At 32.5% G+C, this 27,642-nt stretch overlaps 2 protein-coding genes across 3 annotated transcripts; both read left to right on the top strand.

Annotated features, from left to right (window-relative positions):
* The first annotated feature begins 1,440 nt into the window (after positions 1 to 1,440).
* Positions 1,441 to 11,434, top strand: LOC123706290 (protein 60A-like). Its single transcript, XM_045655485.1, has 7 exons — positions 1,441 to 1,949; positions 4,338 to 4,527; positions 7,436 to 7,590; positions 8,791 to 8,991; positions 10,033 to 10,106; positions 10,381 to 10,515; positions 10,820 to 11,434. The coding sequence occupies exons 1-7, from the start codon at positions 1,484 to 1,486 to the stop codon at positions 10,943 to 10,945; spliced, it is 1,347 nt and encodes a 448-aa protein (XP_045511441.1). The 5' UTR covers positions 1,441 to 1,483; the 3' UTR covers positions 10,946 to 11,434.
* A 710-nt stretch (positions 11,435 to 12,144) lies between these two features.
* Positions 12,145 to 26,128, top strand: LOC123706288 (probable G-protein coupled receptor Mth-like 6). 2 transcript variants are annotated; one of them, XM_045655482.1, is made up of 9 exons: positions 12,145 to 13,400; positions 15,591 to 15,844; positions 17,499 to 17,682; positions 18,374 to 18,452; positions 21,305 to 21,489; positions 22,113 to 22,305; positions 23,120 to 23,310; positions 23,631 to 23,657; positions 24,177 to 26,128. In XM_045655482.1, the coding sequence occupies exons 1-9, from the start codon at positions 12,443 to 12,445 to the stop codon at positions 24,308 to 24,310; spliced, it is 2,205 nt and encodes a 734-aa protein (XP_045511438.1). In that variant the 5' UTR covers positions 12,145 to 12,442; the 3' UTR covers positions 24,311 to 26,128. The 2 variants fall into 2 exon arrangements, with proteins under 2 accessions (XP_045511438.1, XP_045511439.1); XM_045655483.1 differs by lacking the exon at positions 23,631 to 23,657 and having other exon boundaries at positions 12,146 to 13,400.
* Positions 26,129 to 27,642: the final 1,514 nt, after the last annotated feature.

The raw sequence follows: 27,642 nt of genomic DNA, 5'->3' as shown, positions 1-27,642 counted from the left end.
TAATTGTAACGGATTTTAAACGCGATTTATTCATTTTTATATTATTTATGTAATACTCGCGTAAAATCAAACACTAGAAAATACTATAATGTTTCATATTTTTGAGATTTATCTCTTGATATCACGCAATAGAGACAAAAATTGTATGATATCGATGTGTATCTCGATTTTTACAACATGCGTGCCATGGCCCATGGTCGATACAACTTTGTAGGAGTGTCGAAACTCGAAAACATTTGTCAATAAAACTCTTTAAAAATACATGTGCCTGGGATGAAAGTGATACTTAAGAAAAATAAACTGATCCAGTGATGGATCTACGGATCTACGGTCCCTTTAAGCTGTGCAATCAACGCAATAAGCCAACGCAATCAAAAGATACAGCCGTTTATGCTGCAAATTTTCGCAAATTTCGATATTCGCAAGGGCATCAAAATCTACAGGGTACTTCCCATGAAGACAGAATTTTCAAATTTGGTACGTTTCAGCGTTGTATAGAACAGATAAAGGAAAAACTGTGGAAAGAATAATTCTTTCTTACAGTACAACATATAAATAACAGGTCTGTACCGAACCCTCGGTGTGCAAGTGCGACTCACACTTGGCTGTTTTTTTTTTGTTTTACAATATCCATATTTGTATGCAGAACCGTACCATCCATAACACCTCTGATTGAAACTAATAACTACTTTGGTTCTTGAAAGAAAATATATATCCGTTAGGCATTGATATATTTTCCGTTAATGGGTTTAGTTAGGCCTAAAACATAGCTTGCAGTTGCAGGAGGATATTACCTATCCGAACTGATGATCACAAATGTCCTTAAATATTTCTGTTCCGACTCCGACAGAGAAGTGCAAAATATTCATGGTCAACAAATATTTATTACCTAATTCAGAAAAGTGTCGTTGTGAATCTGGATTCGATTCGGTAATTTTTCAGATAAGTAATAGTCGTTAGAAAGCAGTGCTTTAACTAGTGCGACTCGATCGAATCGATTTTCTTTATGTAACGTATCATGTGGGTAATCAGCAAATCAACAAATAGGTATAACCTTAGATTACAAAATAACCAACTCCAAATATTTCATTTGCACCGTCTCGTGTGTGATTTATATACAAGGTATTCAATTTGGATTAGGTATGTGATAATATGCCTACCTACCTTTTCCTAACATAATATTTTATATGTACTTACAAACAGATAATTTTTTTAAAATTAGGAAATATAGCCGTAAATTTTAAACAGTCGATATTCTCGTTGATTGAATAACGTAATGTGTATGCGCCGAGGAATGCTGTTAGGACTGCGCATAGAGGAAGGATGTATAACTGAGAGGACTGCGGAGTGCGGTGTATAATGTTTACATGATTACAATGAGATGCGGTCGGGGGAAGGGAAGTTGTGGCGAGCGCGGTCGGCCGCGGCGCGGCGTAGCGGCCCACCTTGAGTAGGCAGGTTCAGTCATCAGCGTCTGCGTTCGATGTTCCTATCGTGCGTCGGAGTTGCCAGTTGCTACTCGACATTCGCCAGTCGTGTGAGCGCTATGATAGCGTGCACAATGAGGCACCGTAAAATGGCTGGATCGAAAACAGTGTGGCAGTGCGCTTGTTTGTTTTTGTTTACTGTTATAACTGAAGCTGCGCTCTCTGGACTCTACATCGATAATGGAATAGATCAAACGATCATACATCATTCTATGACACGTCACGAAAGACAAGTTGTTGAACATGAAATTCTAGAGCTTTTGGGACTCGGCGAAAGACCGCGGCGTTCTCAATCACCGCCTCTGGATCGGTCAGCGCCAAGTTTTTTGCTAGATGTGTATAAACAGCTAGCTGAAGAACATGAACAAGCCCGTCCTACACGGAGTTCTGAGATGGCTCTTAGCGGCGAGGAACAGCAAGCTATAGACGAAAGCGATCTTATTATGACCTTTCAAAGCAAAAGTAAGTAGACCGTACATATTTTGATATGAAATCAATAGCAATTTCTCTGTTATCGTTAGGCATGCATGCTATTTCTCTGAATTCCTTATTTTCCTAGTAGTATAAATAAATACAATATACATGCATTGCTATCAGTAAACAAATACGTTACCTATTTTTAGTTAATGTAAGTTCATTTATAATAAAACATTTTATCCACAATGTATACATAATGCGATAGTTATTATTCCTAGTAGTCATTCATCAGTTGAGAGTATTGGATCGTTTTAGAATTTGTACAATGTACATAGGTAGCTATACCTACCTAGTTAAATTACTTACACTAAATCGTGGGAAGTGCTTTTATTGGTGATAAATAATAATTCACTAAACAGGTAAAAAGTTCTCTACCTTTTGATTGCCAAATTACCGGTCCCCTCAGACAGAGGCCGGGTTTCGGAGAAAACTTATCAATTCTCAGGTAGCAATGATTCATTGACGTCCATCTAAAGCTTTTGTTTTATTTGTCTTGTTTACAGTGGCGCCTCAAATATGCAGTCAAATAGGTATATAATAAAATAATACTTACCCTTTTTCCTAGTATAGGAAGAGTATCTCTACCTATTCTATTCTACTTTCTTTCTCTTTATCCACCAGACATTTTTTAAATAAGTAGGTATACCTATTAGGTACCTAGGAATACTTCAAAAACAAAATAAATGTTAAAGAAAGTTTGTCTTCATGACTCAAATCGAATTCTTATCTCTTACCTTTAAATTCAAATTTTATCTGCAAATGTTACACTGGTTAATTTGGAATCTAGAATTTATTAGTTACCGTCTGCCGCGGTTTCGCTCTCGTCCACTTAAAATATTTTATCTTCATATAAATGTATTTCCCCTGTATTATTCAAGTTTTCGCTACATTAATTTTTTTTTATTAATTTTAATCCTTCGAGTTTAATTCCTCGAAGGATTAAAATTAATTGTGACTTTGAGTTTAGTTAATACACTGCTATCTGCCATGGATCCGTCCGGTTATTGTTGTTTATAATTACTTATAAGTTACTAGGTTTCCGCCCGCGGCCTCGCCCGCGCAGTCAAAGAAAAACCCGCATAGTTCCAGTTTCTGTAGGATTTCCGGGATTGCATCATTTTCCCGGGATAAAAAGAAGTCTATGTCCATTCTCGGGTATCAAAACATCTCCATACCAAGTTTGATAAAAATTGGTTCAGTAGTTTAGGCGTGATTGAGTAACAGACAGACAGACAGAGTTACTTTCGCATTTATAATATTAATATGGATTGACTAAATGGACCTTTCATTTTAATTAAAGAAAATAAAATTGTCGGTATTCAAAGCAAAATCCGCAAAGTTCCCATTCCCGTGGGATTTCCGAGGTAAAACTTATCCTATGTTTTTCAAAGGCCTCAAGCTATCTCTGTACCAAATTTAAACTAAATCGGTTGAACAGTTTTTGCGTGAAGAAGTGACAAACATTCGCTTTTATAATATTAGTAGGATGATAAGCATTGTGGCGCAAACTTAAGAACAATGTACTTGAACCCTGGAACAAAGTATTTCAGAGTTCATTAGACATTTTTTCTATATGGTATTCTTAGCATTTACTTCGTTTAATTAATACACACGTGCAGTGCGTGTTAAGTTACATCAAGTTTTGATAATATCCTCAACACCTGTTGTCATCTGTTAAGATGACACAATCAATTTGCATACTAATAATGTTAGGATATCTATTTATTTCACTTATAAATTCTTCGTATTGTCGATAAGTTGGTTAACATTAAAAGGACGTTAACTTTATTGGGATTTCTTTCCATCGAGCATATTAGGGTTCCGTACCGAAAGAGTAAAATGCGACCCTATAACTGAGACTTAACCGATTTTTTTTACACTCCTGGAATTAGGCAGGAGCAGCCGGTAGATCCATATTACTTCTTTTTCATTGATCGATTTTCCTTTCTGACATTTTTCTGTTCTGTTCTCAAATCCAGATCCAGGACTCCTCGGTTTTAAGCGCTCGCGTTAACCAAAGTGGCATGGCGGCCCTTACAGAATGAAGTACTTCCACAGTTATACCTATATCGAATAGGCTATCTATCTGTTCCATCATTCATTCTATTTTTTATATTTTAATTAATTAAGGTATTATATTACTCCCTAGTTCTTACTAGTAATCTATGCGTTTATTTTATCAAATCATTTTGTTCGTCGTTTCTGTTTCTATTTGTTTCCAAGGGCTCATAAAAATAGCGATCATTCAAGAAATGGTTTGTTTCACAATTTTTCTACAATTTAGATTTTGTTGAAGAATTTAGAAGAATTTAGATTATGTTGGCTATGTTTTTTTATTTAGGTGAATGATAATTTCATAAATAATAATTTCAGAGCATCATTTAGGAGTTTTGCGCCACGGTCACGGAAGGCACATATGGTTCGAAGTCACAGGAGCACCAGGTGATGCGTCGTCCCTTCTAACCGCTGAACTAAGACTACATCAGGCTGCATCCCACACAGTAGACCCAACAGCACTGTATACTGTTGTAGCCCATCGAGTCATCAGCGTCGATAACTTGGGGTCAGTATTTCGTAAATTTTGGATTTTAAGTACTTACGTTAATAAATTGTTTATAGACAGGCCCCTATTGTTTCGTTATTTACAAGCTCTGTGACGTGAGTGTCCAATAAAATAATATGTTGCCATAATAGGAGCGGTCGGTTTGTTTTGATATAATTAGCAAAATCAAATGAAAAACAAGATGGAACTTTTTGACCACTCATGTTGATGAGGACGATTAATAATATTTTTTTATTTGTGATATAATCTTCGGCATTCCTTTTATTGATATTACTAGCTTACCGCCCGCGGCTTCGCCCGCTTTGTCTAAAACCTAATAAATTATATACTGAAACCTTCCTCTTGAATCACTCTATCTATTAAAAAAAACCGCATCAAAATCATTTGCGTAGTTTTAAAGATTTAAGCATACAAAGGGATATAGGGACAGAGAAAGCGACTTTGTTTTATACTCTAAGTTTATACTATGTAGTGATAAAATATAATGCCGTAGATTTCTTGTATATGTATGTTATCAAATAAATATATGTATATGAAATCAGCAAGGTATTTTACTATTTTACATACTGATTTGCAGGATTATGTACACTAGGTTTAGGTATTATATATATTACTTTTCTTAGTATAACTATTAAATAGTTTATCGGTAAAAATATAGTAATTGTAGCGACTATACTGTACCTTGTACTTCCAAGTCACGGTGTATAATTTTGATGTCAATTGAATGTCTATCTTTTTTCGTCTTCATCTATCTTTGAGTCTTTCGTCGTCGGATTCTATTAATTAACACTTAATTAATTAACACTCAATTAACACTTAAATAAGAAATTGATCCATTTTATTTTTTATATTCCATACTTGATCCATCCTTCCCAAAAAAAAAAAAAAACAGATCGACAAGGCACTTTTAAATACGTTTCAGTGTTTAAAATTGCAGTTAGTGAAGGAAAATAGCAGATTTAGACCATTTAGACTTTTGTATTCTATATTTTCCTCCAATTTCGTAGGTATATTTTCAATTTTGAACTGTCCAAAACTTGATAACTATTGATCTTTGTACCCAATAATTTTTCGCCAATTAATATTAGCATAATTGGTGGCCACATGCTGAGCCCATGGCCTTTTCGTCGTAATTATACCTTCGTCAACATGTACCTAGCTAAAATTTTCTGCTACTTTTTTAAATTGATGAAAACACAGGATGAAAATGTCTGCAGACTAAATTTAGCTTCCGACGTGCATACAAAATGTATCTCATGTCGCTTCAGCTTCTTCCCCCGTAAGCCACACTGTATCTTTCTTTGTATCCCTCTTATTATTCATTCCATATTGTACTTGTATAAACATTATTATTTTATTTACTCTTCTGTCCTGATCTTCTTGTGTTTTTCTTGTGACCTGTTCTTCACACGTATGTATGTGTGTGTATGTATATACCAACTTTCTTTCATCCCTGCATTTTATCTTTGTAAATAATACTATATTAATTTATAATATTATATTATATTATATCTATTTATATTGCCTATTAAATTACTTTTGCACGCCTCATAAGCGAAGCGTTGAGGTGGGTACTACTGTCACTTCGCGCAAAACATCTGATTTTTCAAACTTAAAATGTCTATATGTATCATACATTGCACTTGTAAGATAATACATACACACACATATTAAGAAAAAACACTATTTTTAACATTCATGATATTTTAGATGTCATTTTTGTTATTTAAACTAGTTAAAAAACAGTTTAAAAAAGTTCTGTCTTGGACGTCCGTGTGTCTGTATGTGCGGAGGATTTTCTTGTTAACACGATAGCGACCGAAATACTTTACTAATCGAGTCTTTTTTTTTCTCTTACGCTTGAGTATGCTCAGGAATAGAACCCTTTCATTTTTCAGGGTCTGATTCGATGTGGTTTAATTGTTATTAAATAAACAAAAAAAATATCGACTTTTTTTTTTATAGTGTACTCAAAATTCACCATTATAAACTCGATTCTTTATACTATAAGCCAAGGTTTAAAAAAATAAGTTGGTAGGTAGTCAGTCCCTTAAACCTGCGCAGTTTCACATCTAGGTGGGGCCACAAGAAAAATAGCTCAATTATTACGGTACCGCTTTCTTTACTTTTCCAAATGTTTTATTTTATTTCTTTTTTATATTTATAGTCACGTACTCTTTATAAATAATCAATTTTATTGTAAAGGATGAGATTATGAGGCGTGCACTTTTGGATTTTCCAAACTATTTTTTATTTATTTCTGGTTAGTTTTTTCTTTTTTTTTTCCTTTTTTTGGTTCCATCTGCCTTCTGGGTTCTGGCAGAATCAACAGCGTCATGAGTCAGTCGACTCATGACATATGCTGAGCCAGGACCCTTTCACAGCCATAACACTTATTAGCAACCTATTTATTTATTTATTTATTATGTATAAAATTGTCATAATATGTGTTTCGTGTTTTTTATTTGTATTTTTTCTATGTTTAATTATTGTGATTGTCAGCTGTTGTAATAAACCTGTACCACTATTGGTATACAAAGCGCGAAGGGCCTTGTAGTTTTGCATACACTGATCACGTAAAAAATATAATTAAACAACAAATTACGTCAAAATTTTTTTGCTAAATTTTTCCTGAAAATCTATGTTTTCTTCTCTAGCTTCGCGCAGCCGGCATATGAAAACAATCTTAAACGATAGCTCACGTGCTAGTTGCAATTTGGGCGGGTTGCTTGTTATGGGTGTACAACATAGAGTTTTAAGAATTCATCTATTTGAAAAAAATGCGTCTGGAATTTTATAAGTATTTTTTTTCGTACTCAGCGTATGCAAAACTATAACCTCCTTTGAGCTTAGTATACCAATAGTGGGACACCCTGTATAACTGAATCACTATTCGTATTGTTTACAGAAGCATGCAAATGGAGCAAGTAGCCGCCGTTAACACTAGCGCTGGTGCAGAGGGCTGGTTAGAACTCAACGTGACGGGAGCTTTGGCGACCTGGCTCGGAGCACCAGCGGACAACCGGGGGTTTTTCATCACTTTACATCCTCATACACAACCTGGTAAATGGAACATGAATATATAGGGGTCTTATAAGTGCTGCCTGCAATTTTCAGGATTTGATTTGAACAGTTTGGTTTGATACGACCAAGTTCAAGACATGTTATGACAAGTTCATAACATGTCTTGAACTTGGTCGTTATTATAAATTCAATAAATCCATATATTAAAATGCTGTTTTCGTAAGACATAATGTAGTATATAAGGAATGTCGTAGGTATATAATATAATATCTAACTAGGCTATTGTCCCATAATAAAAGCCCGGGATAAAAGTTTCTTAAAATCGTAAACAATTTGTTCCTCTTTATAATGTTAGAAGTTTATAAATCGTATTTGTGATTCTTACATAAGACAGTGAATACAAAGTAACTGTATATAGATATAGCAAATAACCGTGACCAGGCACCGAGAAACAATGTCACCTACCTGATCTGACTACCTATACATACAACATCAATGTTTTGTATATTTTCTTTAATTTCCTTTCATCGTTTTATTTCATTGTTCTTTTCAGAGCTTTTCTTTGTAATTACTGTCAAACAAATTATATTTATTCTTCTATCTATACTAATATTATAAAGCTGAAGAGTTTGTTTGTTTGAACGCGCTAATCTCGGGAACTACTGGTCCGATTTGAAAAATTCTTTCGGTGTTAGATAGCCCATTTATCGTGGAAGGCTATAGGCTATATATCATCACGCTACGACCAACAGGAATGGGGCCACGGGGGTGAAACCGCGCGGAGCAGCTAGTTATGAATAAAAATATGTCGAAAAATGGAAAAGCTTTGTTGTTGAGAAGGGTATATTATAATTAATAATATAACGCTGTGTACACATCCTGTAACAGCTATACAAAATAAACGATCATTAAATATGAATGAGGAACCAACTAAGTAAAGTATACACGGTAAAATGTATTTATAGCTCTTTATGGCAAATCAATAATGGATCTACAATACATTTCGTACCTTTATGTTTTGCCAACGTGATTCAGATGTATGTTAAAATAAGATGCCCAAATATATAAAAGAAAGTCTTGTTAGTTACACCATTTATTACTATAATTAGTCAAGAACGGCTGATATAATAACTGTCAAAATTAGAAAAGCATCTAGGCGGGTGGAGCCGGGATGAGCAGCTAGTTTTTAATACTTATAATATTATAATGGTCATAGTCACATAAATACCTTGATTACAGAACGACATGTGAAACCTGAAGAGATAGGTTTAGAAGAAAATCACGCATCGAACTCGGAAGGAAAGCAACCATTTTTGGTAGCGTTTTTCAAAAACGGTCCCAAACTTGGCAGCGCGGATGCCGGAGCGAGGCGAAAGCGAGAAGCGAGGCGGTGGCGAACACATGGCTACTCCGAAAATTATTTGAAGAACCCTTTAACAGGTAACATTTCTAGTTTTTGTATCAATAGTATTTAATTTTGATTGCATCTACAATATGTCCTATATTATTAAATAGATCGATCGTACATACCTAATGATTTTATGCTCGTATTAAATTTCATAAATAATTAAATTTGATCTAGAGATTTGAATAATTATTAGGTATAAAACTTCAAAAAAAGAAATAGAACGATCTTATATAATTATCAGAATCGTAATCTACACAGAGCAAGTAATATAGGTAATCTACAGTTTCTTTTGATTCGTTCACACTGTGCGTGCGGTATGACTAACACGGTCAAGAAGTCTAGACGGTAATTGAATAATTAATGGCATTTCGACGCATATACTACGCCATACGAATATATTCTGATTTGTGTTTTATGGAAAAGACCCAGTGCATAACTTGATACCTATTGTAATTATTTATATTTATTTGTCGTAAAATATTTACGTTATCTTTCCGGGCGTAGTATTTTATTATTAGTCTGTGGTTGTAGCAATCCATTTATCGTGGATATTTTTATTCCTCATTTAACGAATATTTTTAAATACGAAGTTGACAGTAAAATCTCCTGAGTATTTTATATGTGCTTTCTCGCAAGTTATGTTAATCCGACTGTTTTAGGTTATTTCGAAAAAATTGAGATAATTGAATTTATATTTTTGGTTTTATGGCATTCAAATGGTTTATAAATATAAATTTATAAATAATAGAAAAAATTCGATCACGAGGCGGGACTCGAACCCGCATCCTTTCGCGCCATTCCGGGGCGGATGCCTAACCACCTCGGCCACTCGTGACCCCCAGAGCAATCGAATTTATTCTATTCTTTCAGTTTTATGTGTCTAAGGGACACACCGCGCGCCATCTATTCTTTATAAATTTATATTGGAGATAATTAATTTAAATTAGCCTAAACAACAAATATTGTCTGACTTCTTCCTACAGTAGCGTATCCGCGTTCAGAAGAACGGAACTTTACTTGATATTTTTAATAATGTTTTATTCCTGTGTTTTATTCGTTTCACATTGTTTTAGATACATCACATTGGACGACACGAAGCTGTGAAATACAAACTTTGTATGTTAGTTTCAAAGATTTGGAATGGCAGGTATGTTTATTAATATTTATTAATTTATTTTGCTTGCAGTGCAGTGTTTATATTAGAGAAGCTGTGCCCACGCTCGTGCGTAGATTCAAATTTGAATTAAATGTCTATATGTTATATAACAAAAAAGTTTCATCAAAATGCGTCAATTATTTTTTGCGTGGCAGACGAAACGTGCGGAACAGACAGACACAAATAAAAAAAAATGTACAGAGTTCAATAGTTATTCTACAGTTTTATTCTCCGTATAGGTTACTAACTAAAAGCATTTTTTTAGGATTGGATCATAGCACCTGAGGGATATGGTGCGTTTTACTGTAGCGGGGAATGTAATTTTCCCTTAAATGCACATAAAAACGCGACGAATCATGCCATCGTGCAGACATTGGTGCACTTACTTAATCCAACTCAGGTATGAAAATATTTTATATCATAGCAAATGTAATCGTTTTAAAGATTACTATATTATTCGTATAGTGAGTAATACGGAGTCCAATTACCTATCTAATCTTGCGGTTTGAGTTAATATAAAAAATTAAAAAAGCATAATTAACTTTCGCATACTGCGAATAAAAAGACAAACTAAATATCTACCTTGTACCTAACTTTATTTTTATGAATATTTTTCGCATACATGTGCCTTTATTAACAGAGTCCTTATGTCAAATATTAATTTAAAATGATGTGGTGTTTATCGTTAAATTGTTTTGTTTTAGGTACCGAAACCATCCTGTGCTCCGATCAAATTGTCTCCAATATCCGTATTGTATTACACAGACGATTCTAATGTAATATTGCGTAAATACAAAAACATGGTTGTCAAAAGCTGCGGTTGCCATTAATATAAGTTACACTTATATGAAACACTAGTCTGTAATCCATCCAGTAATATTACTTTTGTAACATTTTGTGGTAAACTGTTACAGGGTATTTATCCGAATGACAAATAATTTATTGCATTCAATCAAACTCTTCTTATGCTTAAGATAATATGGAATGTTAAGGAATGAAATTGAATCTCAATAAGTCTATGATAAATGTTGTTTTAAATATGACAAATGAAAATAAATTAATGTTGGTGTAAAATGTGTCAACCTTTTTTCAAATTAATTGCAAAAACAATTGGCGCCTTAATTTGTTGTTCTGTATACGCTGAATATAAATACAAGTGTTATTATCATTATTATTTTAATGTAATTATAGGATAGTTAAGCGTCGAATTTAATTAATAATTTATGTGCCAATTAATTGAGTCAAACAATTTTAGCTTTAATTTTTATGAGTATAATTTAGAAGAGATTAATTTTTGTGAAATATACATCATTTTTTAATTATTTGTTTCATTTTCCCGGGATTGTATTAAAATGTTACACAATATGAATATGTATTAAGTTATATCATACAAGCATTATGAGTCCTATATAACTGTATTTTACAATATTTCTCGTGTAAAAGTTTAAATATACGAAAAATAAGGACAATTTCATGATCAATTTACAAGAAGTACCTTTATTCAATTTCAATTTCGAGTAGTATACGAGATAACTTATGTAGTATATTTTTACTAATTCTAGTGTATTCTTTTTTATATTCTTTACCTAGCTATATTCAAAATACTTTACAATCACTAGTTGTAAATCAGTAAGAAACGTATGTAGAGCCTACGGTAGACATGTACCGTACACGTTTTGTCTGACTTGTAGTAATTTATTTTTTCATGATATTTTGAAATATCCGTAGATGAAGATCGTTATAATATACTCTGTACCAACTGTAGGTATTTTTGTTAATATGTATAATCGCAAAGATTTTATTCCTTGAATTGGATCAGGAATGATTCATATCTCCCTTATCAATAATAATAATTCTTGATATATAGATTTCAATCAGCGTCGTTGTAGCGCTATCAGTTATTCTCTATCACTATCGTATTATTTGTTATTTAGTTCACTACTTTATTTACATGATACCAGTGACGCGGGAATTTTACTCACCTACGTGCGCTACGCGATGGATTTTTTAGACACATGTATTGTGAAAACGGAACATTAGTGTGAACGAAACCCACATTTCAGTAACACAGTGAGATCGCGGAAAATCGCGTTAACAGTTTCAAGGGCATAACAGCCTCCAGTGAGCTGCGAAACGCTAAGGCGAATAGCAGTGAGCGAAGCCGCCGCGGCGTGGGCAATTGGCAGCACTCAGTCACTGCCGGCAGACCACTTCACGCGGCTTATACAATAAACAATGCATTCCATGACGATCGACGTCCAACACCTGTTATAATTTTTTACATATTATTATATTGACGATAAAGCTCTCGAAAGAAACTTATCAAAATGTGGCTCCTCATTTTTATGTGTGTGGATATCAGTGCAACAGTTTGGATAAATAGCGATAGTGATAACAGTGATCATTTCCGAAAATGTTGTGACAGAAATCAAATTCTTAAAAAAATTACGGAGCAAAATTTAACAATGCTCGAATATTATGAGTGTGTGGAACTGGCCTACGCAAAAGAAAAATATAACGTCTCTATTTCTCCGCTTTTCATGAATAATGGTGTCGAGGTGCAGTATGGTATGCCTAGTGATTGCGAAAGTTTTGCAGCTAGGACAATAAGTAATCCTGAAACGGAGCTTTATTCCTCAGAGAATACATGTTATGATAGACTCGTTATTGAGATAGTAAATGGTAGTTTTGTAGAAAACATTCCTAAGACAATAGAATTAAGTTGTAATAAAAGCGAAGATGCTAATATTACTCGATCTACATTAAAACTGAATCAACTGAGAAAGTGCTGCCCTATTGGACAACAGTTCGATACAGAATATCACGTATGTAGGGAGAGTTTCGAAAATTATGAGGACGACTCGCTTTTTAAAGATTTAAATATAAGTGAAGTGAATTATATTTATGAAGTAGGATATGGAATACGTTGCAAATTCGATGAATATGCTTTGGAGCTAACAGAAAACTTATTTTCAATGACCGTTATGAATAGTAGCCTATTAGTAGTTAATAAGAGTGACAAAGAAGAAAGAACATTCTTGTCAGGAGAATGGTGCGTGGATCGACAATATAATGGCAAGGGGTTGGTAGCTCAAACGTGTTCTCAAGATTGTAAAGACTTTGGAGCCTATTGTTTAAGAAAATGCTGTCCACAAGGACATCATTTCAGAGTTCTCAGATGTGGAAGTTTCATAAGCGAATGTGTTCCAGATCAGGATGATAGTACCCTATTTAATATTTCTACTTACACGGATCCTCTACGAAGTAATTATCATGATTTATTTGGTAAGTAGCTTACTTTTTATTTGTTCATAAAATATTTTATAACACAACTAGCATTCCGCCCGCGGCTTCGCCCGCGTTTAAAAAAACCCGCATAGTTCCCGTTCCTGTGGGATTTCCGGGATATACATATATGTTTATCCAAGTTACCCTCTATATATGTATACTAAATTTCAATGTAATCTTCAGTAGTATTTGCGTGAAAGAGTGAGTAGGTACATCCATCCTCACAAACTTTCGCATTTATTATAAGTATTACATTTCCCAACGTGTAGAATCAACAAAGCTAAAAACAGTGTAATATTTATGGCTATTAAAATAAAATATAATATTAAATAATACATCATTTATTTTGATAAGGGTTAATACCAAGGTACAAATAAAGAGCTTTTTGTAGCGGTGGTATTTTAATTTCTTTTTTTCAATAAAAAAACGCTTATTGTGACATGACTGTAATAGTTAGAGATATGCTGCCGCTGATTTTTTGTAGACAATGGTGTGTTCTAAAAAAATGTAGTATATCATTTTGTTCTATCATCAACAGTTTTCGCAGCGCACGCGATGTAAGGTAGTTTTTTGATATTTTTTTCACACCTTGGATTACGTTATCGTAATTTTAGTAAGGATGCCTATTTTTTTTGAAAATGAAATATAGCCTATGTCACTCAGAAATGATGTAGCTTTCCAACAGTGAAAGAATTTTTCAAATCTGCCAAGTAGTTTCGGAGCCTATTCAATTCATACAAACAAACAAACAAAAAATCAAACCTTTCCTCTTTATAATATTTGTATAGATTAAGAAGGAAGGGTAACATTTTTCGCGAAACAAAATTAAGATTACCATGTTAAGGATTATGATTTAGATTTTTCAAATCCCGTTCAGGACAACATCTTCTTTTCGAGTGTCCTGTATTTTCCTACATAAGTTCGGTGCGATGAGTTTCTATGCTTTTGAATGTATGAATAAAGATTTGCGTAATATTGCATACACATGAATTTGATCAACAATCTAAATATTGTGCTGCATTTTCATATGGGTATTTCCCGTGTTTCAAATATCACTACATTCAAAATTTAAACCAGTTTTGATCACATTTGTATATGTATCTGTGTTTCATTTAGGAGATTTATAATAATATAGGTAGGTACTTACTAATGTCTTCATAAGAAATACCATTCTTCTATATATTTAAACTGAGAAATTTCGCTAAAAGTATATAATTTATATAAAACTATATATATAAAATACTAGCGGTTCGCCCCGGCTTCGCCCGTGGTACATATTTCGCAATAAAAAGTAGCCTATGTCCTTTCTCGGGTATCAAAATATCTCTATACCAAATTTCATGCAAATTGGTTCAGTAGTTTAGGCGTGATTGAGTAACAGACAGACAGACAGACAGAGTTACTTTCGCATTTATAATATGTATTAGTATAGATTAATCCGTCAATTCCTATCTAAAAACGACAAGTGTTTTATCCGTCTTTTTTTTCACTGGCCTGATGCGTTTATTCATTACCTATTTATGTTATATGTATTTAAAATTTATGATATTATAATAACATACTTCCGCTTGATATTAAATGAAATTTAAATAAAAACAATGTTTTTGAATAGGTACAATGATCATATACAGACACAACAATATAACCCTTCTATAAGACTAGGTACCCCATCTTTCAAGTTAGATAAAATTATGCACAATGTGTTAAATTTTATTAAAATCGACTCATTAGTTTAGGAGTCCACAGCGGACAAACAACGTCTCTACTGATTTAACTATATATCATTTGTATTTTTATTAGTATTTATAATATCTTAACATACTACATAACGATACAAGATTTTATATCAAGAAAATGAGGACACTCCTCGGAAATGACTTGACCGATTTTTATGAAATATGATATGTTTAACAGTTTATTATATCCCTAAGTGATAAGTGTACGGCAGAATAATGATTGCCGGATCAGCTAACTGCAAGTGTTATGGTGCATATGAAATAAACACTCTGAGTACCTACTCAATTTTATATTTACTTTATACGTATTTAATATTTTCGAGTTTTGAAAATAGAGCTCTAGGAGTAAATTTATAGTTACTCAGGTGGGCTACTTGCTTAGATAAGATAATAATAACACAATGCATGCTTCTATATAAAAGTTTGTATCAACTGTTAATGTACGATTTAGATGTCATGGGTATCCGCATTGGCCTGACTTGCCCTACTGGAAGGTTCGGTCTGGACACGTCTATACCTCAAGATCAACATCGACTCCGGCCGGACGCACACCTGGAATCTGGATGGATTCTAACAAATACTTATTGCCTTGAAATGTTCGATCGTCGGGATTGCCCGACAAATGACGTCACCATCACTGCCGTTCTTTGTTTTCAACCAGCGCCTGACCAAAGTCAAAGAAAAGATTATCGCATTTCCTCTGTGGTAAGATTTTTTATCTTTTATTTACATACAAAAGTGATTACAAACAAATCGGATAAGAATATGATGCCATAAAAACGAATTTGATTTAGGTAATTGGTTTTTCCCCTAACATCTTGTGCAAATAATAATAATACATTTCGTTAGTTCATCTTCTTATTGCGATGGATCAGACGAAGGGTATCTATGTAGGTACTATCTACTACCAATGTATCATTCGATAGGTCTGTTGTAATCTTACTACCAATCTTAAGAGAGTTTCGTTAGATCCGGATTGCAAATAAATTTAAAGAAATATGATCATCGATAACATCTGTATTACAACGTTTATTTAATTCCTCTAAAGATTTTAGATAGAATAATTATGTGTCATAGTTTTGTTATCGTAGAAAAGATGACTCGGTATCGGGTATTTTATTACTCAATGAAAATAATGATTGGGTATAAAATAATGATATCTAAGTATTTATATTTTATACAAAATATACTTAGGAATAGGTTTGCACTTTGCAGTCAATGCATAAGGTAAATAATATTGCAAATCTGTTTATATTCACCAATTAATTATTGTTGACGTCAGTGATATACACAGATAATAATCTATGTTCTTGTGTCAATAAATATTATAATATATTTAGTCTGGCCATTAGTGCCGTTACAATTCGGTTAAGTACAATAAAAAAAAATATTACAATTGAATTTATAATCAGTCATTCTTCTATAACAGGTACTATAACTATAATGTATTGCTGTAGCTTGTGACAGCATTACATTAAATAGGAGACAAATAGATGCACTTTATATTAGTTCAAGTTATGGTACATAGCCGTATGACCTGGGTTTATGCTCACAGCTCAAAGCTTTTATCACAACTGTCAACTGTGCTTTTATGCTAAGAGCTTTTCAATAAGTCAGCAGAACACAATGTTTCCTTCATCCGACAACAGTGAATGTGAGATAGGGATTTAGCTATTAATGGAGAGTCATATTTTTTTGGGAAAATAAAAACACCGGCAACATGGATAAGTCTCTTAAAGTATAACTATACGCTCCTAAAACAAGAGCCAAGTTTTTCAGCAAGGTTCAGCGTTCGTAAGATAGCGTGTTTCGCAACGAAAATGTCAAACGTTATCAGCTGAAGTGAAGACTGTCCGTCATGTTCTTAATCCGATGCATTATGATAAATAGTTAGTTTTACAGAATATGATAAGTCAGTCAAAGAATCCTTCTGACGGGCTGTGGACATTGTGTGTCTAAGTAGATATACACAAGTACTAAATTCTTTGTTCAATTCACATTTTTACATACTTGAATGGATACTTATATGATACTTATCAAATTAATATATTTTTAATCTTTTATGGATTCAATGACATTTATATAAAAATAATACAAGATTAGTCTAATAATAAACTTAATACTTTCACGCTCAGACTATTTATTTTGCATTGTTCAATACACTTAATCGTGTATGATAAGAGTTATCTATTTATTTTATTCTTATTTTATGACATCATAAAAACTTTTGCTTCTATTAAATGGTAATTTAGAAATGTATTCTACACTATGGCGACACACCGCGACCGGGGCGATTAGTGGTTATTCAAATAGTGTACACCATGTATTAAATTTATACAACAGAATATGTATTGTGCAGATTATTACGATATCGAGCGTGTGCCTGGGACTGACTCTCATAGTGTACTGTGCTTTGCCCGAGCTGAGGAACCTCAATGGCCGAAACCTGATCTGCCATGTTAGCATGATGCTGTTAGCGTTCTCTTGCCTCGCTCGGGTACAACACAGCGCGGTTGCGAACTTCCACCTTTGCACTTTCCTTGGTGAGTATACTTTTAACATTCCCGAAAAATGCTTATTTTTTACCATTAAATAAAAGGATTAAATAGAAGGTTAAATAGAAGGATTATAAAATTTGTATCCTGTTATTTTGTATACTTAAGTATTGAAACTATTTGTTGTTGGTTCATGAAGATTGAAGAGAAGTATTAAGAATGTAATCTGATAAAGACAAGTCGATTAATAAGGCCCAGGATTTTCTTTAGTTACGAAGTTTAGAGATTTCATTTCAACTCTTATAAATTGTAGTAAGCTCAAAATTAATCTTTAAATAGCGTTCCCAGACAATTTAAATACGTAGCAAATATTTACGCTTCGAAATATTTTAAATGAGGAAGAAGAAGAATTGATCCTCTTGCGTCATGTAACGTGTACATGCTATAACTATCAGTAAATAAATTAAATAGGAAAAACATGTTCCAAAAAACGTATTTGGTATATGAGTAATACCTCAAGATTTGCATGTGCTCAAATATATCAACATATTAAAACGGATAGATATTTATTTATTTAAGAATATAAATGGCTATGAGCAAATGGGAAAAGATAACAATGTTAACTTGGTACAAAGATTATTATTTAAGAGCAAATGTATATTGTTTGACCGTGTGTCGATCAGTGCGAGTTAAAATATGAGAAAAGATGTATGTCAAAGTATATTTATTGTTTGTTCAGGGTATGGAATTTACTTCGGCTTTGTGGCAGCGTTTGCTTGGCTTAACGTCATGTGCTTCGACATCTGGTGGACATTTGGGTAAGATCAAAACTGATAACTAACTGGTATACTGATTTAAATTCAATAAATGATGATTTATTGAATCTAAAAATTAACATCAACTACTGTTTAAATACAAAACATATCTTAATATAACGTTAGAGATAACGGAAAATCCGATTTACTTATTTTCTTCATACCATTTCTTTTGCTAATTATGTATGATTCTTCACAAATGCAGAAAATGTTAAACTTTTAGATCAAACACCGTTCAGTATAAGGCTCGGTATTATTTCAAATTCAACCTTAATTTTGAAGGAATAATGTCAAACGGAAAAATAAAAAAATCAATATAGGTAAGAATTTTATGATTGTTTAACTTTAACTTACAAGTGGTGTTCAAGTAATCAAAATTGTATTAACGATCCTTAAGATAATGATCCTATTTAAAATTTAATTTGTGTGACCAAAAATAATTATGATAGAATTAGGCTATGCCAACTAATCAGTTCCATTTAATAAACATTTATTTTCCATATTGAGGGGTGTGGATGACACATGTTAATTATGTAAGCCGTAGGGTAGGTACTCCTATTATTGCCTTAGGTATTAGAGTTATTTTATTTATGAATAGAGAGTACTACTTATGTAATTTAAGAATATACAGACTGTAAGGATATTGGGTATTAAAAATAGATTTGAAAGCATTTGTGTTTTGACTTTTTAAATCCTAAATGAAGTGCACGAACTATAAGGGAGATTTTGGGTTAGTGGAAATACATACCTTAGAACATAATTTTTTAAAGGTTTTAAACCCTAAAATATAAGTCTATTAGGTACTACAAACAATCAGAAGCAGCTATAATTAATAATTATTATCCATCGTTACAGGATCTGCCAATAACTTAATACAGCCCAATACATGATTGATGTTAATAACATTTAACAGGACACAAAATGTTCTTTTATTACGCGTCATGAAAGGCGGGGCCGTAATTAACTAGCTTCAATGTCTGTGGGGAGCTTAATAGTGGGTACTTTGTGTAGGCTGAAAAGTCGACGAATCGGATATATAAAACTCTGTAATAGTATCATAATTCCTGTATTACTTATTAACACACTATAAATTGATACGATTAATTTTAGTTTTATATTCCATGTATGTATATTGTATATGTAACGGTCAACTTGATTAACCGGGCTTTATTAATAAGGACCGGCCATTATTATTATTACATGTACGTTGACCTAAATCAAGTAGAATGCACATTGTTTACCTAAAACCAAAAATTATAGATACTGATATTTAGTATCTTATATTTGCTATTATATTATTAGGGCTTTTGTTATCGGTGACTCAATCAGTGTGACCGCAGCCAGCTAAGTAAAAGTTTATTAGCGTTTAATCGCCCGCTGTGTGGCATTAAATACATGACATGCCAACTCATGCCAATATATTTCGATCCTATCAGTATTAATTAATTCATGCACCAAAGTCTTTATTTTAATTAAACTAATATAACCTAAAACATGTGAATATAATAGCGTAAATAATTTTATACTTAACTAGTTGCTCCGCGCGGTTTCACCCCCGTGGCTCCACTCCTGTTGGTCGTAGCGTGATGATATTTACCCTATAGCCTTCCTCGATAAATAAGCTATCTAACACCGAAAGAATTTTTCAAATCGGACAACCTAACCTAACCTAACCTAACCTAACCTAACCTAATGTATTTAATGTAGAGTGATTCATATTAAGTTGCATATAACAACATTCGCATTTCGCGGAGTGTTCATATACGAGCATATATGTAGTTTATTTACATCTGAACACATTGTAAATCAGCAAATCCAAATAGTATACTTTATTGTCTATCGAATTAGAAACAGCTGCACCATTAGCATCAGCGTAAAGGGGTCGCGTTTGATACAAACCCGGGAACACGAATTTCTATATGATCTATAGCTTTTCTTAGGTGAACTGATCTTTTGTTATTGTTTACCTAAATATTGCTATTTTCAGGAAGTCTGTATAAACGAATGACTAGGATTTTTGTGTAAAAAGATCGTTAATAGTTATTATAACTAAAAAGAACAAAACCAAAGTTAAACAGTCTACGTGAGGCGAGAACCATACGCGCTGTCAAAATAGATATTATGATTCATTAATAACACAATGTTATGATTTCAAGAATCTCTAACAAATTCTAAGATAATCGCTAATTTATAAACATAACAGGATATTTGCAATTTATCAACTGACATTGAAAAAATGAAGGAGCTTTTAGATCGAATCGATCGAGATTTTACACTAGTAGTAAGTGAATTTACTGGTAATTTTTCATATTATCGTATAACTTATAAGGTACTACTGTAGGTATTATTTCAACTTTGTAACATTAGATTGAAGTGTACGCCTACTGCGAATTCGTTATAGCAAAACATAATATACCCATATTACTATATGAACAAGCTTTAAGGTGCTTTAAGCAAATTGTATTTGACTCTACATATCTATACGTAACATGTACGTAACACAGTGACATTACAATTTAAATACAGAGAATTAATTATTTTTTTTGGAAAAGGTACCGAGTTTATCATACAATACCTATTACAATATTTTACCTAACTATTCTAATGACGGCAGAATACCAATAATTATAGGTGTGAAGTTAATTATAAGCGTGACTGGCAGTTCTTTTTTTAAATAAATTATCGTGTATATATGAACTGTAACTTAGCATTGTAAATACAGGCTATTTTGATAATACATACTCGTAACTTGATATCTTAATAAGTGCTGTATTCAATTGCTTCAAAAGTTTGAAATATGTGCTTATGAGGAAAACTACGTAGGCGTAAGTAAATATAACGTTTGTTTGTTGCAGGAGTGTCCGAACAGTGAAACCGTTGCGCAAATCAGCGTCAGAGCGACGCCGGTTTATCTGGTACTCTTTGTATGCATGGGGAATCACAGTTCTTCTTACATTGACCATGTTTCTGCTGGACAGATATCCTGTGTCGATCTATCTGGACGCTAATATTGGGAGTGGGGCCTGTTGGTTTGGCGCTGGTAAGTAGTTGAGCTCTCAACTTTTCTTGCGTAGGTAATATCTATGTCTATGTATTACAATAACAATACATTTGCAGGATATAATGATTCGCTTTTATATCTATCTAGCTAGTATATAAAGAATAAAAATTTCTTCAAATTCATAAAAAAAAACAATAAAACCTCAACAAATTTCATAGAAAAACTTTTGAGCAAGACTCATGAAAGAAAAGCTTTCATTATACATTAATATTACATTTAACTTTATTATTTTTGATTTAATCTATTATTTTTTCAGCTTTGTTATCATTGTATCGTAATGGTTTTGATTAAAATAAGTTATACCATCGTTTATGCAAATTGGTAATACAATTGAAATATAGTTGTCGGCTTTCTTGTCGGCTATTAATAAAGTAACTGTAAAAGTAATAAACTGTTCAGTGTTCAGTAAATCATTCCTCGCGGAATCTTCAATGTACGAGATTAAATTTTTTGAATGAATTGTGAATCATCCGGTCGGAAAAGCTTACCCGTTTTCAGGAAGAGTTGTGTAAATTATGTTATGTTTGTTATGTGGGTGCTACTGCTGTACTATTTTAATATTGAGTACCTATTTCAATGAAAAATTGAATTAATTCTTATAGTTCAAAATACGGAGACGGACTGGCCTCACTATATCTTCTTCGTCGTACCTATGGGCATTGTGACATGTACAAACTTCATCCTCTGGATGCTGACGGCTCGATACTGCGCCAAAGTGAAGTCGGAAGTTCATCGCCTACAAGCAGGATCAGTTGGGGAACGAGCAAAGAAACGATTCCGTATAGACAGAGCTAAGTACGTACACATCACACATGCCTACTATAACAGCGATTATTTTTCGTAGAGATTTATCAGCGAGTCTTTAAATATACCCATCAGTCGTGGGAGTGAAGCATGTAACGATTTGAGTTTTCCTCGTATTGGGGCGTTTGTTTACTAGAGCGTACTTAAAGTATTGGTGTGTATTTGTGTTTTGCGACATGAATGTGGAGCATCTTCGCACTTTTGTATACAATGTAGTACTTTATATATATGCCAGTTCCGGGTTCGGAAACGGCGTTTATTTGTTTATGTAGAGTACTACTCCTTCGTTGGCTTTAATGGAAAATCAATCACATATTTCGGTATGCTTAATCCATACTAATATTATAAATGCGAAAGTAAATCTGCCTGTCTGTCTGTCTGTTACTCAATCACGCCTAAACTACTGAACCAATTTTCATGAAATTTGGTATACTTACATATATTTTGATACCCGAGAAAGGACATAGGCTACTTTTTATCCCGGGAAAATGACGCAATCCCGGAAATCCCACGAGAACGGGAACTATGCGGGTTTTTCTTTGACTGCGTGGGCGAAGCCGCGGGCGGAAACCTAGTATCAAATAAACTGCATTACTTATAGTTTGTTATAGATTATGTAGCTTTATGGGACTAAAACATTAGGTTGTGGCTTACAGAGGTCGTGCAATAATTATTGCATTAAATTGCATTCGAGGTCAATTCAATTGTGAAAAGTTAATTAAATGCTTCCTCCTTAAATTCATTACAGTTATAAAGAATGACTTTCAGTGAGTTCCAGTGAAATAAAAATGTGTTACAATTTTAGGTACATTTTGACCGGAAAGCTGTGGGTTGTAATGGGAGCGGGGTGGGTGTCCGAGTTGCTCTCCACGATTGTGTCTGATCCCCAGTGGCTTTGGAACATCGTAGATCTCATAAACCAATTGCAAGGAGTGTTTATTTTCTTAATACTTGTGGTTAAACCGAAGCTGTACTACGTCATAAGAAAACGATTAGGTAAGAGCTTTTTCGTTTTTTCATTATTGAGTTACCATTAAGACATTAAAACGCTATTAATTAAAGAATTATGTAACTGTAAAAGAAAAAATTATTTTATATTTTCCTTGTATTCACAAGGAAATCTTAAAAAAAAATCTGTTTGTGCTAGGTAAATATTTAGACATCTATCTACAAATAAAACAAGCGGTGCATTAGTCCTTGAAGCTGATACGTAAAAATAAATTAAAACTGATATTTTTAAACCAAAAGTATTTTTAACTGGTTTGCAAACAAATCGAATTTTTCACAATAAAAGTGTGTTACCTCATCTTTTACAGGTTTTTCACGGACTCCGATAAATACAAGTACATGTTGATGTTTTTAGATGTTGTATTTAATTCAGTTAACCCTTAACACTACATTTGTCGTAGTCATTTTGTTAACGCTACATTTGGCGTAGCTTTGTTTTTAATTTGCTGACTTTTGATGTTATTAGATATTTTTAGATCTTTTCCTCTACGCATTTGCAAGATATAACGAATTTTATACGCCCATTAGCACTTAAAGCACTCAAGATAGCAATAATTGGTTACAATTTTTTCATAACAATGTTTTGTGATAATGCGCTAATCTATATACTAACGTTATCGGTGTGATTGATGGCTTATATATTTATATTTTAACAAATTACTAATAACGTCCGTGTGAAAAGGGTCTTTCGCAATAGATTATACCAATAAGAGGTACATTTGTGCGTAATAATCATATTATACTAGATACTAAATATCAGAGTGATTAATAGTTTTTATAAAATTAAATTTTACTATCATAATGGCATCGATTGGTTTTATTGAATGTTGACTAACTTGAACTAATATGAACAGGATTGGAGAAACCAGACGCTCAGAAAAATGCCACTTCATCTTCGGGACGAACATCATCCACCTTCCTCTCAAGGACAATAAGTTCCGACGAACGTGCTAACCTTAGGATAAGTGCACCGCAGAGTATTAAATAGAATAAAGTAAATATTATGCTATGGACCGATTAAATTTTATGTACAATATGAGATGTACGAATGTTTAATAATTAAAATTAAAATCGCATCATATTAAGCTATTACTTAGGTATTATTGTTACAGTTTACTTAGTTTTTGTAATTGCTTATAACAACTCATGTGTAACCAAAAACTAGTCAGTTTTGTATCTACCACCGTTTTCATGACGTTATTAAAGTCCATTCAAATTCAGAAATTAAAAGCTTTTAATATTTTCGGTATTTAATCCGACGTTGTGTGTTCGACACTTATAGGTAGCGAGGTCAAAGGGACAGCTTGCCATGATTAATAATATATTTTATAAATCACGTTTAAAATCTTTTTTTAATAAGTTTTAAATGTCTAAAAATACTTGAGTATAATATAACACATTCATTAAATTTTTATTAGCATTATGACCATTGACCGTTAAAATCTTGCTTCACATTATATAAGATTTTTATGACCGACATTTGTCATCTATAAATGGAGAGGATTTTTCGCTTAAAAATAAAAGCCTTGTTATTAAGACACATAAAAATAAAAATAAAGTACTTGTTAGTTTCCGATTAGAATAATACTTGTGGTTCTGAAATGAATCTCCATCCAAATATAGAATTTATTATAAATATAGCAGGTATTTTAATTCATGTGCAGGAAATTGCAATTTATGTTTCGTTAATTAACGAATAGATCGGACTCCATGATGCCGAATTCTTTATGTTTGTAATGTTATTATTTGATCAGGCAATGACTCAGCGAGACAAAAGTGTACAAAAAGTGCCTAATGACTCTTTAAATATAGAAAAATCCGATTTGTTAATCTCAATCGGATCAAGTAACATATGTAATTAATAACCAATTTTACTGTGGATAAAGCGTTGTTCCATACAATTTAGGTTATGGTTCTAGTCATTTTTAGTTATGTAGTTCCACGTACGATAGATGTTTGTAATTGATATAATTTTACTGCGACATCGTGTGTATGATATCAATAATTTACTGTATTTTTTGATGGATTAAATAAGTTTGATGTACTTTGATTTGAATATGTTGTTATGTGTAGTTTTTATTTTGTCGCTCCTTATATTAATGAAATGATTTTGTTTAATATAATATCAACTAAATATTAAACGTTTATACGTACTTATTTTAAGTCAAATATTTAAAAAATGACACATAGAGTTAAGTTACATAAGAGAACCTATAGTTTTAGAAGTGTTCTTTTGCTATAAAACCCTAGAAATAGGTTATGAAAAGAACTTAACAAGTTGCAAATTTAAAGATTTGCACAATATTTCCATTTTAGTATGTACATTTTCAGATAATGTTATAAAAACATCAAGAGTTGACGAATTAACAAATTTCGCAAAAAAAAAAATGTGTAGATAAAATTAGCCTGTTGTATTTACTACTTTTTTAGCGCAGCTTAATTTGGAGCTTGTTTTTTTATCTATTAGGATATTTGACTGTGATTGTAGATAAATATTATTTACGGTACTGTATCTATTCAACGCGGCATACCTACAAAATTTATGAATAGGTACGCAAAATAGTTCTTGGTCATTTGCACATTTTCAGGATAAGCTCAACAGATAATAATGTACTATTTTTTTATTTTCCCGAAGTATTTAAACTATACAAAATATCAGGAACAAATCACCATTATTGAAGAGTACCTATTTACGGTGTATGAAATGTAATTTTCTAAATACATTGTAAAGCGTATCTATATGCTACCTATATATAAAGTGTAAAACTATGATATAAACATTAAAATAAATTTATTATCAATGGAATTCTTTCGTTTTTTAATTTTTTATATAACGTATATATTTGCATTATCTATTTTATGTTTCATTATTGTAATCAGTTTTGCTACAATCAAATATTCAAGAATTGTTTACATTGCATGTGTTTACAATATGGGCCGAGTTCCCGTCTGTTTTAAGTGGATTACGTAAACATTGGTAATATTCTTAAAGAATAATTTATATAAAATATGATGGGCGAAGATTGAGGGCATAATGCTTTATATTACTCGTAAAAACATGGCAATTCGAAGAGAGATCAATTAAACGAACCATTTGCTTGAGGTAGGTTTATATTTACTGTCATTGACTGTTTGAAACCGACAAAATATATCTTTATAATTTACAAGACCTCTTAATTAATATTAAGTTGCCTATCAAAGTAATAAGAATAAATGTTTGCATGATTGATTTTTCAGGAACACAAACTAACTCTGTGAGTAGAATTAAAGTTATTGTACCTATTGTTTTTCAATCAATGTAGTTTATAGTAGGTACCTTATACTAACGTTGTTCATAACACTCTGGGCTCCGAAAATTATTATACATAATATCACTACGGAAAAAATATTAGATATGGTAGTTAGCACCAGTGATAGTTAGAAATTAGAATGATAAAAATAACTGCGTTAAAAACAACCGACTTCAAAAAACGCAGAAGTAAAAAATAAAATAGATTTGATATTATTAATTAGTACATATTATTTAGACCAAAACTCAAACGGTTACCGGGAAGTGAATCAAAGTTACTTGCAACAATTACAAATACAGACAAAAATGCTCATAAAATAATAACTACTGGGCCTATCCGAATAAAATTTTTATGGGACCAATTCGACACCATCCCGCATCGAACAAAAAAAGAATCACGTAAATCAGTTCAGAAACCTCAGAGTAATCGGTGTACCTCCTTCTTTTTTTGAAGTCGGTTAAAAATGTTATGAAGGAAATTTTCAGAGTTCCAATAATTATCACAGTACCTAGATAAATTTAAGAAAATTTTGCACTGCGCTGGCCAAGTCTCGACCATTTAGACCTTTTTTCTGCGATCTGAGAATAGTGAACCATTGAATTTTTTTTCTTCTACTCTTATCTGAATTGAATTCGTATTGATAGTAATAAAATTAAATTAAATGGATTATAATAATAAAGGATTAAAGAGTTTTGTAAAAAGCAACGTCATATTATAACACAGATAGGTAAGCTTGATAATTTTAAAGTTCACATCATAAAAAAACAGCCATTTGTTCGGAATTTGGAGTCCTAGTCCTACTAGCGAGTCCTACTGCCAACTCTCACTTGCCCAGTTTTATTATTTATTGAGGATTAACAGAATACAATAAATATAAAAGTTATATATACGTGGAGAAAATCGCAAGCTGATGGTGCTCAATGTTCGGTGATCGAATGAATATTTGAATGAAAAAGTATTAAAAAAAGTCTTGGAAAGTCTTTTAAATATAATAATCACTATGTTTTAATAGCATGCCATGAAAATATTT

Source organism: Colias croceus, chromosome 3 (genome assembly GCF_905220415.1).
Source record: "Colias croceus chromosome 3, ilColCroc2.1".
In the NCBI taxonomy this organism is placed as follows: domain Eukaryota; kingdom Metazoa; phylum Arthropoda; class Insecta; order Lepidoptera; family Pieridae; genus Colias; species Colias croceus.
The sequence above is the reverse complement of the archived record's forward strand: the minus strand, read 5'-3'. Positions and strand labels throughout refer to the sequence as shown.

Bases quoted from the DNA above. Each gene is read 5' to 3' on its own strand.
- LOC123706288 (XM_045655482.1), top strand. From the start codon at position 12,443: ATGTGGCTCCTCATTTTTATGTGTGTGGATATCAGTGCAACAGTTTGG. The intron at 21,490-22,112 runs GTAAGTAGTTGA...TAATTCTTATAG, and splicing joins GGCCTGTTGGTTTGGCGCTG to TTCAAAATACGGAGACGGAC. The intron at 23,311-23,630 runs GTAAGAGCTTTT...CATCTTTTACAG, and splicing joins CGTCATAAGAAAACGATTAG to GTTTTTCACGGACTCCGATA.
- LOC123706290 (XM_045655485.1), top strand. From the start codon at position 1,484: ATGTTCCTATCGTGCGTCGGAGTTGCCAGTTGCTACTCGACATTCGCC. The intron at 4,528-7,435 runs GTCAGTATTTCG...TATTGTTTACAG, and splicing joins ATCAGCGTCGATAACTTGGG to AAGCATGCAAATGGAGCAAG. The intron at 10,107-10,380 runs GTATGTTTATTA...GCATTTTTTTAG, and splicing joins TCAAAGATTTGGAATGGCAG to GATTGGATCATAGCACCTGA.